The sequence below is a fragment of the Schistocerca serialis genome, chromosome 1, assembly GCF_023864345.2.
Source record: "Schistocerca serialis cubense isolate TAMUIC-IGC-003099 chromosome 1, iqSchSeri2.2, whole genome shotgun sequence".
Classification (NCBI taxonomy): Eukaryota; Metazoa; Arthropoda; class Insecta; order Orthoptera; family Acrididae; genus Schistocerca; species Schistocerca serialis.
Genome location: NC_064638.1, coordinates 578,327,974 through 578,342,661, shown reverse-complemented (window position 1 = coordinate 578,342,661; position 14,688 = coordinate 578,327,974). Strand labels below are relative to the sequence as shown.

General features: G+C 45.0%; 1 protein-coding gene across 1 annotated transcript in view; it reads right to left on the bottom strand.

Moving 5' to 3' along the window:
• LOC126416613 (uncharacterized) overlaps positions 1-14,688 on the bottom strand; it is a 129,588-nt gene that overhangs the window by 28,040 nt on the left and 86,860 nt on the right. The window contains exon 4 of the mRNA XM_050084403.1: positions 10,793-11,246. Coding sequence (XP_049940360.1) covers positions 10,793-11,246 — 454 coding nt within the window. The remainder of the gene's footprint in view (positions 1-10,792; positions 11,247-14,688) is intronic.

Below are 14,688 nucleotides of genomic sequence, written 5' to 3'. Positions count from 1 at the left end.
TTTTTGGAGCACCATGATGATGTAAGTCGAAATCTAATGCCCGAACATGATCCAAGATGGATATTTTGAACAGGTTACGAACTTTAGCCTTCAAGATCGCCTGCCCTCAATTCTCTGTATTTTTCTGCCTGGTGTAGCCTCGGAAGTGAAATGTACAGGACTTACGTTGATACGGTTGAAGAACTGGAGCAACGAGTTATACTGTCTTGCCAAGATTTACAAGATGATTTGGGGGTGTTTGAGAGAATACATAACTCACCGCAGAGCCGACAGAAATGTTGCATTCAGTTGGGAGGACATATGTGGAACACCTTCTTTCACCGGTGCTACAGTATTGGAAATCAGTATAAAGGCGTGGATGTTTTTCCGAAAATTAAAATGTCGGCTGGACTAGTTGTGCACAGTGTATATGTAATAGTATGAGATCCAGTATACTCACAAATACAATGAAATAGTATCGCGTTTGATATATATAACAAGACATCAACGATTCTGGTGGTAGAGAGTGGAATTCTGTGATGTTAGTGTGTGTGTGTGTGTGTGTGTGTGTGTGTGAGTGAGTGTATGCCTTTATTGCAGATAGCAAACAGGTACAATAAGTGACAGTGCGTGTTGTGTATATAAATCACGACTGTGGCAATGCCACGCAGAGAACAGTTATCTTGAGATGAAAAAGCAAAAATCGGTGCTTACTAGGAAATGGTACTCTCTAACCGTCAAATCGCTAAGAAGTTGAACGGTTCAACTACAATGATTGATAATTTCGTTAGACTGGCGCACGATATGGGCAGGACGGAAAATATAGGCAAAGTAGAAAATTATTTGTGGCATTGAAACGGTTTCTTTTGCGCAATGCAAAGGGCACATGCCATCATTCTTCTTACCGTGTTGCTGATTTACAGAAACCAGTAACTGCCAGACGTATACTACAAATTTTGTCAAATGACAAACATTTCACATTCAAGAAACGACTGCAGAAACCTGCTCTGGCAGCCAAACATAAACAAGCCAGATTGGAGTTTGCTGAAAAACATATGTCATGGACTTCAGAATGGGTAAAGTGAATTCAGATGGGCCAGATGGATTGCAATATTATTGGCATGATCTGAGAACATAATATCAGAAATTTTGATAGTGGAAGTGTTATGATGCGGGCAGCCTTCTGCGCTGGAAGTAAATCGTGACTGAACACCACAATGAACCTTAAGACGTACACTGAATTGCTAGAGACAGAACTGATTAGAATGTATGAAGATTTAGGGAACGAAAGTAGAATGTTTCAATAAGATAACGCACCTGTGCATGTTTGTGCTACGACCAAAAATGGTTCTAAGATAAGCATATGGATGTCTTGCCCTGGCTTGCACATAGCCCGGATATAAAACCCACGGAAAATCTGAGGTCGTATGTGAGCCGGAAAGTGCGATGAGAGAAAGCGGGGCAACAATTTCACGCCAAGAACCACAAACCCTAACAAAATAAATGCTGAAGAGAATTTTTGAGGTAATTAGCGAGATCAGAGACTGTACAAATTTACATTTCAGATACATTTGTACTGGTTAGGACAACACTTCATACTGAAATCAGTGGCGACTCGTAAGTACACACTCGAAATTGTGTCACAAACAGTTCTTTTACGGACCCTTGCTTAGTGAAACGCTTTTGCGTCTTTTACGGTATACTTATCAACCTTATCAGTCTTCGCAATTAACTTGTCTTGTACAAATAACCTAGCGGATAAATGAGGAGCTCCATGAACTTGTTTACAAAGGGTGTCCTCGCGTATAGAGAAGTTACAACGCTAGAAAATTGTAGTGAAATGCGGGTATTGACAGCAACTGTCTGAAACTCTTTTAAGAATGTTGCAGGGTAGGTTGTGCTGAGAAATAATTGCTACGAAAAATATTCGATACTTTGCGCCGTTTCCGAGTTACTTAGCATTACAGTTAGTCAATCAGGTCAATGTGTTTGCAAATTCAAGCTGTCCGCCATAGACGGTGTCGCCAAACGTGTTCTCCGTTTGGTTTCCTAACCCTGAACAAGAGAGCGATACAAAACTTGGACACGGGTCGGTGGTATGGCTCAAACCCGAGGCAAAGGCTAAGCACTCCCTTGCGCTGTCATCCCGCCATGAGAAAAACGTACACTGCTATTGTATCTGGCGGGCGCTTGAAATTTGCGAGCGCAACAGCATGATTGGCTAACTTCAATGCTAATTAACTCGAAAACGGCGCAAAGTACCGAATTTTTTCATTAACAGTTATTTTTGCAGCACAACCTACCCTCCAACACCCCTACAAGCTTTTCACTCTCTTTCTGTCTACCTCGTACATGCCATTAAAATTACATCACTACAAAGGCGGCATGCAACGAACTTCAGATTGGTATGAAGTTAACTGTATGATTGGATAAGCATACGTTTGGTATTTGAACACAACTGTACTGCAAGTCACAGGTTTCTCCTTCAAAAATCGCCTCTGAACGTTGTTTGTTTATTAGAAGGTTGCGTTGTACGTCGGATAAGAAGAAGAAACGGCCAGCAGCACGCATCGGAATTTTATTTACTGGTTTAGCTACACAGGCTTTCAATGTGACCATAATCCTTTCCTCTAGGTACCGAAATCTACAGCTGTCGCATGCATATTTTGCTGGACAGGCATTCTGGGGAGAAAGAATATGGCAGGAAAGAGTGTAAACTCAACCCAAGGACTGCCCTACAATATTTTACTCCGCAGGACAGTTTACTCTCAAATAAACTTGTGTGTTGAACAGATTCGAACCTGCACCTTTGCCGTTCATGTGCACTGCCCTAATCGAGTGCGCAATACATTCATCACTCACAACTCGTCGCAACAATGTTTTCAGTTGAGCCGTAAGGTGTGCTTCAGTAACTTCATTGGTAACGACAGTGTCCGCAAAAGGCAATGGTCCACATTGGAGTCTCTTCTGCAAACAGTTTTGATCTCCCAGAAAACTCCAGACTGGTAGTTACCAACATGCAGATTGCCATGAGGTTGGTAGACGTAGCATCGTGCAAGTGCAATAGAACTCAAAAGCAGCTACGTGGGAGACCTATTTCATTTCTTAAAGAGGACACTTAAGCGGGAGAACGCAGCCACATAGGAGACGCTATTCGATTCACAGTGCTTCGCTCTATCCTATTCGGTCGAAGCAGTCCACGAACAATGGTCCCCGCGCTCTTTGTCTTGTCATAGCTACGAGCTGCGCTGACGTGGTGGAACTCCCGCCTCTACAGCTGGCGGCTCCGCGACCTATGCTATCCCAGCCTCAGGATCGAGGACACGCCAGCCGGTGACGTGCCGACCGAGGCGTGGTCGCCTCTACCTTGTGAGTGCGCTGTGTGGCTAGCGCGGCTATCCACAGTGGCATCTCTACACTTTCCCGCTTCTACTATGAAGTGTGACGGTGACGAAAGTCGTGGAATAGCGATATGCGCATATACACATGGCGGAAGTACCGTGTACACTAGGCGCAAAAGGACAGTGCACTGTCGGAGCAGTCATTCGTACTCAGATGATTCATATGAAAAGGTGTGCGACGTAATTATGACCGTAAGACGAGAATTAACAGACCTTCAAAGTGGAATGGTAGTTGGAACTAGATGCGTGGAACATTCCATTTCGGAAATAGTTAGGAAATTCAGTATTCCGAGATCCACACTGTCAGGAATATGTCGAGAATGCCACAGTTCAGGCATTACCTTTCACTACGGACAATGCAGTGGTCGACGGCATTCACTTAACGACCGAGAGCAGCGGCAGTTGCGTAGAGCTGCCAGTGCTAGCAGACAAGCAGCACTGCGTGACGTAACCGCAGAAGTGATTGTGGCACGAACGAAGAACGTATCCGTTAGGACAGTGCTTCGAAATCTGGCGTTAATGGGCTGTGGCAGCAGACGACCGACACGAGTGTCTTTGCTAACAGCGCAACATCGCCTGCAGCGTGTCCCCTGGGCTCGAGACCATAACGGTTGGATCCTTGACGACTGGAAAACCGTGGCCTGCTCAGTTGTTGTTGTTGTTGTGGTCTTCAGTCCTGAGACTGGTTTGATGTAGCTCTCCATGCTACCCTATCCTGCACAAGCTTCTTCATCTCCCCGTACTTGCTGAATCTGCTTAGTGTATCCATCTCTTGGTCTCCCTCTACGATTTTTACCCTCCACGCTGCCCTCAAATGCTAAATTTGTGATCCCTCGATGCCTCGGAACATGCCCTACAAACCGGTCCCTTCTTCTTGTCAAGTTGTGCCACAAACTCCTCTTCTCTCCAATTCTATTCAATACCTCCTCATTAGTTATGTGATCTACCCATCCAATCTTCAACATTCTTCTGTAGCACCACATTTCGAAAGCTTCTATTCTCTTCTTGTCCTAGCTATTTATGTCCATGTTTCACTTCCATACAGGCTACACTCCATACAAATACTTTCAGAAACGACCTCCTAACACTTAAATCTATACTCAATGTTAACAAATTTCTCTTCTTCAGAAACGCTTTCCTTGCCATTGCCAGTCTACATTTTATATCTCCTCTACTTCGACCATCATCAGTTATTTTGCTCCCCAAATAGCAAAACTCGTTTACTACTTTAAGTGTCTCATTTCCTAATCTAATTCCCTCCTCATCACCCGACTTAATTTGACAACATTCCATTATCTTCGTTTTACTTTTGTTGATGTTCATCTTATATCCTCCTTTCAAGACACTGTCCATTCCGTTCAACTGCTCTTCCAAGTCCTTTGCTGTCTCTGACAGAATCACAATGTCATCGGCGAACCTCAAAGTTTTTATTTCTTCTCCATGGATTTTAATATCTACTCCGAATTTTTCTTTTGTTTCCTTCACTGCTTGCTCAATATACAGAGTGAATAACATCGGGGAGAGGCTACAACCCTGTCTCACTCCCTTCCCAACCACTCCTTCCCTTTCATGTCCCTCGACTCTTATAACTGCCATCTGGTTTCTGTATAAATTGTAAACAGCCTTTCGCTCCCTGTATTTTACCCCTGCTCAGATGAGCCCCGATTTCCGTTTTGTAAGAGCTGATGGTAGGTTTCGAGTGTGGCGGAGATCCCACGAAGCCATGGAGCCAATTTGTCAACAACGGACTGTCCATGCTGGTAGTGGCTCCATAACGGTGTGGGCTGTGTTTATATGGAATGGACTGGGTCCTCTGGTCGAACTGAACCATTAGTGACTGGAAATGGTTATCAGAATGAAATTTTCCACTCTGCAGTGGAAAGTGCGCTGATATGGAACTTCCTGGCAGATTGAAACTGTGTCCCGGACCGAGACTCGAACTAGGGAGCACTTGCTCGCGAAAGGTAAAAGTCCCGAGTTCGACTCTCGATCCGGCACACAGTTTTAATCTGCCAGGAAGTTGTAAATAGTTATGTTCTGCTACTTGGTGACCATTTACAGCCGTTCATGGACTTCATATTACCAAAACAACGATGGAATTTTTAAGGATGACAATGCACCGTGTCACTGGGCGACAGCTCTTCATGATTACTTTGAAGAACATTCTGGACAGTTCGAGCGAATTGTTTGCCCACCCAAATCGCCTGACATGAATATCACAGAACTGGGACATAATCGAGAGGTCAGTTCATGCACGATGTCTTGCACTGGTAACAACTTCGCAATTATGGACGGCTATGGAGGCGGCATGGCTCAGTATTTCTGCAGGGGTCTTCCAAGGCGTTCTTGAGTGCGTGCAACGTCCAGCAGCTGAACACGCCGTGCGAAAGGAGGCTCAACACGGTATGAGGACTTACCGCATGACTTTTGTCACTTCAGCGTAGATTAGTGTCTTGTAGGCGAGAAGGTATGAGGGTTGCTGAGTAACAGCTTATATTCAGTCGAGTGGAACAAAGTTGCTAAAAACATAAAGTAAGCACACCTGGCAAAAATCGATCTCCACTCTGAGGGGTCACGATAATACCGCGTTGCACCACCTCTAGCCGTGATAACGGCTTCAATTCGGATAGAGTCTACAAGTTTCTTCACATATGTCATAAACATATCAGTGACTCTGTTTTAACTAGATCCCTTAGAGCTACCGTATTGTGGGGAAGCTGAATGCTAACTGGTTGCTCCAAATACTTCCAAACCTTTTCTATCGGGTGATTTAGCGAACGGGTCGAAGTGCGATATCGTGCCAGACTGTTCGTCAAACCAGAAACGAATGTGTCCAGTCTTGAGAACAAGGCTGCTGTGGTCTTAAAAGAAAGGGTGACATTGTAGTAGTCATGAAGGTATAAAAGAATCAGTGACACTTGGTCGTTGAGAATATTTAAATAAACATCCCAGTTCATGTTCACTGTAGCCTAAATGATAGGGACCAAGCCCCGGGTCGGAAAACACCCATAGTTTAACACAGTGCAACCTCTGAGATAAAGTAGATCCCCCACATTGGTCAGTCAGCGCACTCGACATTTTGCGTCAGTAAGGAAGAAGCAAAATCACGACTGATTAGACCATATTACTTATCTCCAGCCAGTTACTGTCCAGTTTCCGAGTGTTTGGGTCACTGAAGACGTAGAGCCTTGTGTGCTGCTGTGAGCTGTGACTTTCGCGAGATATCTGATTCCAAATGTCCTTTACATGCAGTTCCCTTCGCAGCTATTGGTTGGAAACCGGCTAAGACGAAACTGCGCAGTTCTCCGACACCACCATTTCTGTGGAGGCTCGAACGGGTTGTCGTGGCGTGACACTCGTCTCTGCGCCCTGTCGTGTAGGATCGTTTTTCGTCCGCCCTCCATACGCCATGTTAGAAGGGTGCGGTGCGAGTGGTGCAGCATCCATTGCAGAAACGTACATACACCAACCAATAGGACCAGTTCATTTACAAACTGATTATGTGCATGTCCAAACACGATGGCTCGTTTCTGCCATTCTGTCACGTCTCCAGGTCGACCCATCCTTCTGCACTCATCTCATATAAGGGACTGAGTCATGCTCACCACTTCACTGTCAGGAGTGGACGGCCACATAATCAGCCCCTGGTGGTAGCAGTTCTACAACCTCTACAACGCTCCAAAGCAAAAAATGTGTTCTTTTAAGGCGGTGACTTATATTTTGTCCGTTGAGGTTACAAGACAGTATTTAGTAGCTGGTAATACACTGACGCAAATGGAAGGTGTTACACCATGACGACCATGTGTGAAAGCAACCAAACTGATATTTCAATATTTCCGTGCCTGTGACGTGTGTTAGTTAAAATTTCATCCTTATATGAGCTTATTTTTAGTACAGTAACAGCCATTCCTACAAATGTAGAATAGTGTGGTAAGTGACGACTGCTGGGTGTGTTGAACGTTACTGGAGCTTTTCAGACGCAGACTGGAACAGAGTGTACCTTGAGGAAGAGAACTGGCTGCGTATCAACATCTTTCGTACTATGAAAAAGATCGAATCATTGACACGGGAGTCACAGGAGCTTCAGTTCGCACGACAGTAAGCTCTAGCACATTAACTGCAGAAGGATGGTAGAGTAAAATCGTATGGCATGAATGGCTGGGAGACCCTGAACGGCTGGTTCAATCGCATGATTGGAAAGGTTTTCCCTATACTTCGCGCCCATAGGCGAAGTGTGAATGTTGTGTGCTGTTTAAGTATAGCTGTTAAGTAAAGGTGACTGCAATACGTGTGTGTGTAGTTTTGTGCCACGTACGTGTTGGATGATTATGAGAGAAGGGAGAGGGGCCACCGACCTTAACGTTCCCATCTGACAGACGGATTACCATCTACCTCGCCACACGCCCTCACTTCACGAGACTCTGTAAAGGGGTTTGGAATTTAATCCAGGACATAGAGACTGGTGATCAGGGACTTAACACCATCACCCCTCCTGTCCCCTCTGCCGTAAAGGCAAAGGGAAAATTGTCGACAGCATGTGGTGCGGCTGCACACTCACCCGCCCGAGTATTCCCCAATTCTAGTGGGGTGACGAGATGGGCTCAGGACAACAGTGTGCAAAGAAGGGAAAGAAGAGTAGGCACCAATCCATCTATGTGGTCTAAACCACGAGAAGACGGTGGAATTTCTCAGCTAGCTCTGACAAATAGATGGACGACAGTGGTTGAAATCTGGGCACAAGTTACATCAAGAGTGTCACGAAGAATTGTCGGGATCAAATTACTGAAAACTCAGTTGCGGAGTTCCCTAGTTGCCATGTGCATTTTACCACTGACACTACCACAGGTAACAGAGACTTGCATGTGCATAGCCAGAGTCAACTGAGACACTGAGTGGCATTCTGCGATATTCAGTGATGAGTCTCACTTTTGTTTATGGCGCTCATATCTACGCCAACGTATCCGTAGACGACCTAGTGGAAGGTCACAGGAAGCTGTCATTCTCGGTGCACATACTTCTCCTCCTCCTGGAAAAATAGAGGGCGGGTGAGGAGGGGAGGGAGATGTGTCATATGGCCACAAGACTGATGTGGTTGTTGTTGAGGAGAAGTTGAGTATTCGCCAGTACATGGCAAGAAGTGTAAACCCCGTTCTCGTACCCCTCATGACTAGAATACCATATGGCATATGCCAGTGGGTTAATGCCAAAGCACTCACCACAGTTCACACCACAAACGCTTGAGGAATATACGGATCCTGCACTATCTTGCCCGGTCCCCTGATCTGTCACCCATAGAGAATGTCTTGTATGCAGTGGGAAGACTTATTCTTCCATACGAACCTCTAGCGAGCAATCTTCGTGAACTGACATACCACTTACGGTATATTGATAATTTTTACTTATGGACCGTCTGACAGCAACTGAATAAAACACAATTTTAGTGGCATACGCGTTTCGCCTTTATTTTGTGCAAGGAATCATCAGTGATCCGGAATATGTACATATGTTAGCTATTTAATTTACATTTTTGTCACTGTGCCTATAGGTTATAAACAGTTCTGGTGGTTGGTATTTCCTATTAAGTAGTAATGTTTTGATCTGTACTTACAGGTTGCGTGGACAATTTCTTACGTATTACGCTCTTGTTGCATTTTTGGTGTTGTTCTTCTTCTTATGAATGCCAATTTGCGGTTTTTTCCCCACATTCCACAGCACTATGAACTGAACGCTTGTTCGAGTGTAATTATTGAAGTATCTGTGATCTGTTCGTGTATACATTTGTGTGTGCGTTTGTGAATGTGTTGTGTGTGTGTTTGTGTTTTGGTGTGATATAATTTTTTGTGCTGTGTGTGTGTTTGTGTTATGGTGTGTTTTTTTGGCTCTGCTTAGTGTGTATGTATGTGTGCGTGTGTGTGTGTGTGTGTGTGTGTGTGTGTGTGTGTGTGTCCAGATGGTGTGGGGAAGAGTTTTTTTGTTTTCTGTTATGATTTCCTTTATTAAGTGTAGTAGGGAGCCTGTGCTGATGTGTGTTTGTTCATTTATCACATGTTTGTTTTCTGCTATGGCTTTCTGGATGTGGAAATTTTCTTGCATTTGTATGTTTGTCATGGTTGCTTATTCTCATTATTTTTATTTCGTGTTCCATGCTGGTGGGATGATGGTTATGGTGTTTTAAATGCTCTGCAAATGTGTAATGGTTTGTTTCATACTTCCAGCATCTGATATGTTCTATGTGTCTTGTTTCAAAATTCCTGCATGTCATGCCTATGTATTCCGCATCACAACTTTGGCATTCAAGTTTATATATTCCTGATTGTTGGGATTTGTCCCTCTTGGTAGCTGGCTGGCTTAGGTGTGATTGGAGAGTTTGCCCAGTCTTATATGCTATTTTGAAGCCCTGTCTCTTTAGGATGTTTGCAACTCTGTGTCTTAGTTTATGTGTGTAGGTCACGGTGTACCATCTGGTTCTTTTCTGTGTGGTGTTGTCATTGTGTGCGTTTGTTGAGTGTGTTTGTAAGTTTACAGCTTGTGAGTTCTTTTGTATTCTGGAAATGTTGTGTTTGTTTTGTATTTGTGTTTTTATTTTTTGATTGAGCCTGTGTACCACATGTGTGTCATACCCACCAGAACTGTTTATAACCTATAGGCACAGTGACAAAATGGTTCAAATGGCTCTGAGCACTATGGGACTTAACTTCTGAGGTCATCAGTCCCCTAGAACTTAGAACTACTTAAACCTAACTAACCTAAGGACATCACACACATCCATGCCCGAGGCAGGATTCGAACCTGCGACCGGAGCAGTCGCGCGGTTCCGGACTGAGCGCCTAGAACCGCTAGACCACCGCGGTCGGCCACAGTGACAAATATGTAAATTAAATAGCTAACATATGTACATATTCCAGGCCACTGATGATGCCTTACAGAAAATAAAGGCGAAACGCGTATGGCACTAAAATTGTGTTTTATTCAGTTGCTGTCAGACGGTCCACAAGTAAAAATTATCAATATACCGTAATATTACACGCAACTGAGGAAGACAAGACTACAAAAGTTGAAGATGTTGACACACCACTTGTTTCTGGCTTGGCAAGAAATGCCTCAAGATGACATTCAGACGCTTCGTGGATACGTAATACACAGAGTACAAGAGTGTTTTGCTGCCCGGGGGAGTCGCACCTGAAAATGCTGCTGATGGTGGATCTGTTCCAAACTGAATGAAAATTTAATAATGTGATGCTCGTTATGTGACGGACGTGTCCACCAAGTTCGATAAATATTGGACTGATGTGTCACGGTGTATCATTTTGCTGTTCCGTGAGTGTAGTTAAGTGACGACGCAGTGTGTTTCGGTGTAGCGTGTGAGTGTGTTGCGGAGGCCGGCAGAGCTGAAGCAAGTCGCGTGTCCTCACCCAGGGGCGTAGCCGCTGAAAGCGAGCTGATGCTGGCGCTGCTGCTGCTGGACGATGGCCTGCAGCTGCTGCAAGTACCGGAACAGCGACGCGAAGTCGAACGGCTGCGCCACGGGCGCCGTGTGCACCGTCGGGTAGTACGGGTACTGTCCGCCTCCTTGATAGCCCGCGCCTCCTTGGTAGCCGCCGCCTCCTTGGTAACCTGTGCCCGCTCCTTGGTAACCGGCGCCGCTTCCTTGGTAACCACTGCTGCCTCCTTGGTAACCTGCACTGCCTCCCTGGTAACCTGCGCTGCCTCCCTGGTAACCTGCGCCGCCTCCGTGGTAGCCTGCGCCGCCTCCCTGGTAACCAGCGCCTGTTGATTGGTAACCGACGCCTGTTCCTTGGTAACCGCCGGCCGCTTTGTAGCTCTTTGTAGCCGGCACGTGATGGCCAGTTCCTACCGCACCAACTCCTGCAACACAAAAAAGCAAAGCGTCAGTATGTCGAGCTCACATACAATTTTGTAATCACCAATAATTTCACGCGTCTGATGCAGTCATCCCTAGTATGAAGCGATACCTGAAACCTCCAGAAATACGGAGGGGTCCAGAAAAATGCATCCACTGTTCTGCCTCTACATCCATACTCCGCAAGCCACCTGGCAGTGTGTGGCGGAGAGTACCTTGAGTACCTCTATCGTTTCTCCCTTCTATTCCAGTCTCGTATTGTCCGTGGAAAGAAGGATTGTCGGTATGCCTCTGTGTGGGCTCTAATCTCTCTGATTTTATCCTCATGGTCTCTTCGCGAGATATACGTAGGAGGGAGCAATATACTGCTTGACTCCTCGGTGAAGGTGTGTTCTCGAAACTTCAACAAAAGCCCGTACCGAGCTACTGAGAGTCTCTCCTGCAGAGTCTTGCACTGGAGTTTATCCATCATCTCCGTAATGCTTTCGCGATTACTAAGTGATCCTGTAACGAAGCGCGCTGCTCTCCATTGGATCTTCTCTATTTCTATCAACCCTATCTGGTAAGGGTCCCACAATGCTGTGCAGTATTCAAGCAGTGGGCGAACAAGCGTGCTGTAACCTACTTCCTTTGTTTTCGGATTGCATTTCCTGAGCATTCTTCCAATGAATCTCAGTCTGGCATCTGCTTTACCGACAATCAACTTTATATGATCATTCCATTTTAAATCACTCCTAATGCGTACTCCCAGATAATTTATGGAATTAACTGCTTCCAGTTGCTGACCTGCTATATTGTAGCTAAATGATATGGGATCTTTCTTTCTATGTATTCGCAGCACATTACACTTGCCTACATTGAGATTCAATTGCCATTCCCTGCACCATGCGTCAATTCGCTGCAGATCCTCTTGCATTTCAGTACAATTTTCCATTGTTACAACCTCTCGATATACCACAGAATCATCCGCAAAAAGCCTCAGTGAACTTCCGATGTCATCCACAAGGTCATTTATGTATATTGTGAATAGCAGCGGTCCTACGACACTCCCCTGCGGCACACCTGAAATCACTCTTACTACGGAAGACTCCTCTCCATTGAGAATGACATGCTGCGTTCTGTTTTCTAGGACCTCTTCAATCCAATCACACAATTGGTCTGATAGTCCATATGCTCTTACTTTGTTCATTAAACGACTATGGGGAACTGTATCGAACGCCTTGCGGAAGTCAAGAGACACGGCATCTACCTGGGAACCCGTGTCTATGGCCCTCTGAGTCTCGTGGACGAATAGCGTGAGCTGGGTTTCACACGATCGTCTTTTTCGAAACCCATAACTGGCAATCTAATTGACGGAGTTGTCTCATCTTTGGTAGTGTAATTGTTTGTAGTTCCGGCAATCGCCGCACAAGCGTTGTATTGCGTTGTTTTGTTTTGTCAGATGACAGTCCCCAGATAGTCAGTGTTTTGTTCTTAGTTGCATCTAGTTACCCTAGTAATCATGGCTGGCGCAAGGCTTACATTCGATGAAAGGAAGTCAGTTTTGAAGTGGTATTTTAAGTATGAAAACATTAATGAGGTTCAACGGCAATGGCGAATTGAGTATCAGACAGAGCCACCGACACGTTTAACGATTCGTCGCATTCGAGACAAATTTGAAGCCGAAGGCTGTGTTAAAGATGTACACAAACAACGATCTGGACGACCTGTAACAGTAACAAGTCCAGCTAACTCCCGTCGTGTGTTACAACAATTCACTCGCTCACCACAGAAGTCTGTGAGACAGTGCGCCCGTGAAACTGGAGTGAGTCGCTCAAGTGTTCGGCGAATTTTGAAGACAGCAAAGTGAAAGTGCTACATCCCCCGATTGCTACACGCAATGAACGAGGACGACCCAGATCGTAGAATGGAGTACTGCGAGTGGTTTACTAAAATGGTGCGCAACGATGAAGAGTTTGCAGAGATGATTGTGTAGTCTGAGGCACAGTTCAAACTCAATGGTAAGGTAAATCGCCACAGTTGCATCTACTGGGCCGCCGAAAATCCGAACGTCCATGTAGACAAAGCCGTGAATTTACCAGGAGTAAATGTAAGGTGTGGGTTGTCTTATCGGGGCTTGATTGGGCCATTCTTCTTTGACGGCACAGTTACCGGTGAGGTGTATCTTCAGAAGCTTTAAACATCCATTTTACCTGCCATCAGAGACTTGTATGGAGACGGAAGAGTTTACTTTCAACGAGATGGTGTCCCAGTCCACTACCAAAATCGTGTTAGGGCGTATCTCGACGAAAATCTACCAGGAAGATGGATAGGCCTTAGAGGTGCTGTGAAGTATCCACCACGTTCCCCAGACCTAACTCCTCTGGACTTTTACCTGTGGGGAACACTAAAGGACGTCGTTTATCGACAAAAGGCACGCACATTGGATGAACTTCGAGAATCCATTGTACATTCATGTGCAAATATCCAACTGAACACGTTGCAGTCAGTAGTACTGCAGTTCGGCGGCATCATTTGTGTGTGGATGTTAATGGTGACCATTTCAAACACTGTGATATCTTTAAGTTGAACTTTAAGCTACACTTTCACCAAAAATGATACAACTCCGTCAATTAGTTTGCAAGTTATGGACTTTAAACAGTGGATACATTTTTTTGGACCGCTCTGTATATTAATTTCAATTATTACGTATTACTTGCTCTTTTTCTCCAAGCTTGGCAGCTAATCTACAGACCAGAAAGTTTCTACCACGTTTGGAATGCATACTAAATTCGCATTTATTAGGGAGTTCAGTTTCTTCAGCGAATCTGCTTCTATATCTTCCACTGTATTAAAGCTTCTCCGCCCGCATCTCGTGGTCGTGCGGTAGCGTTCTCGCTTCCCACGCCCGGGTTCCCGGGTTCGATTCCCGGCGGGGTCAGGGATTTTCTCTGCCTCGTGATAGCTGGGTGTTGTGTGATGTCCTTAGGTTAGTTAGGTTTAAGTAGTTCTAAGTTCTAGGGGACTGATGACCATAGATGTTAAGTCCCATAGTGCTCAGAGCCATTTGAACCATTTTGAAAGCTTCTCCCCTTTACTGGATTTTCATCTTAGGGAAGACATAGAAGTCACATGCATCTAAGTGTGGTGAGTACGGTGGGTGGGGAACAACTACCTATTTGTTTTCAGTCGAAATTTCCTGAATAGTGTACTCCACACGGCTGTGCATTTACATAGTAGAATATCCAGTCGTTTGTACTCCATCCTCGTGGACGTTTTTTCTTCAAGTTTTCACTTAAACGACTTAAAACCTCGCGATAGAACTCTTTATTGACTGTCTGATCAGGAGAAAACAACTCGTTTTAACAGTCATGTTGTTCACTACAGGAACAATGTCAGGGATCGGTCATAGTACCATCTGTCTTTTTCTATTACACTGCAGATCTAGGTTTCAATTGACGATGCAGC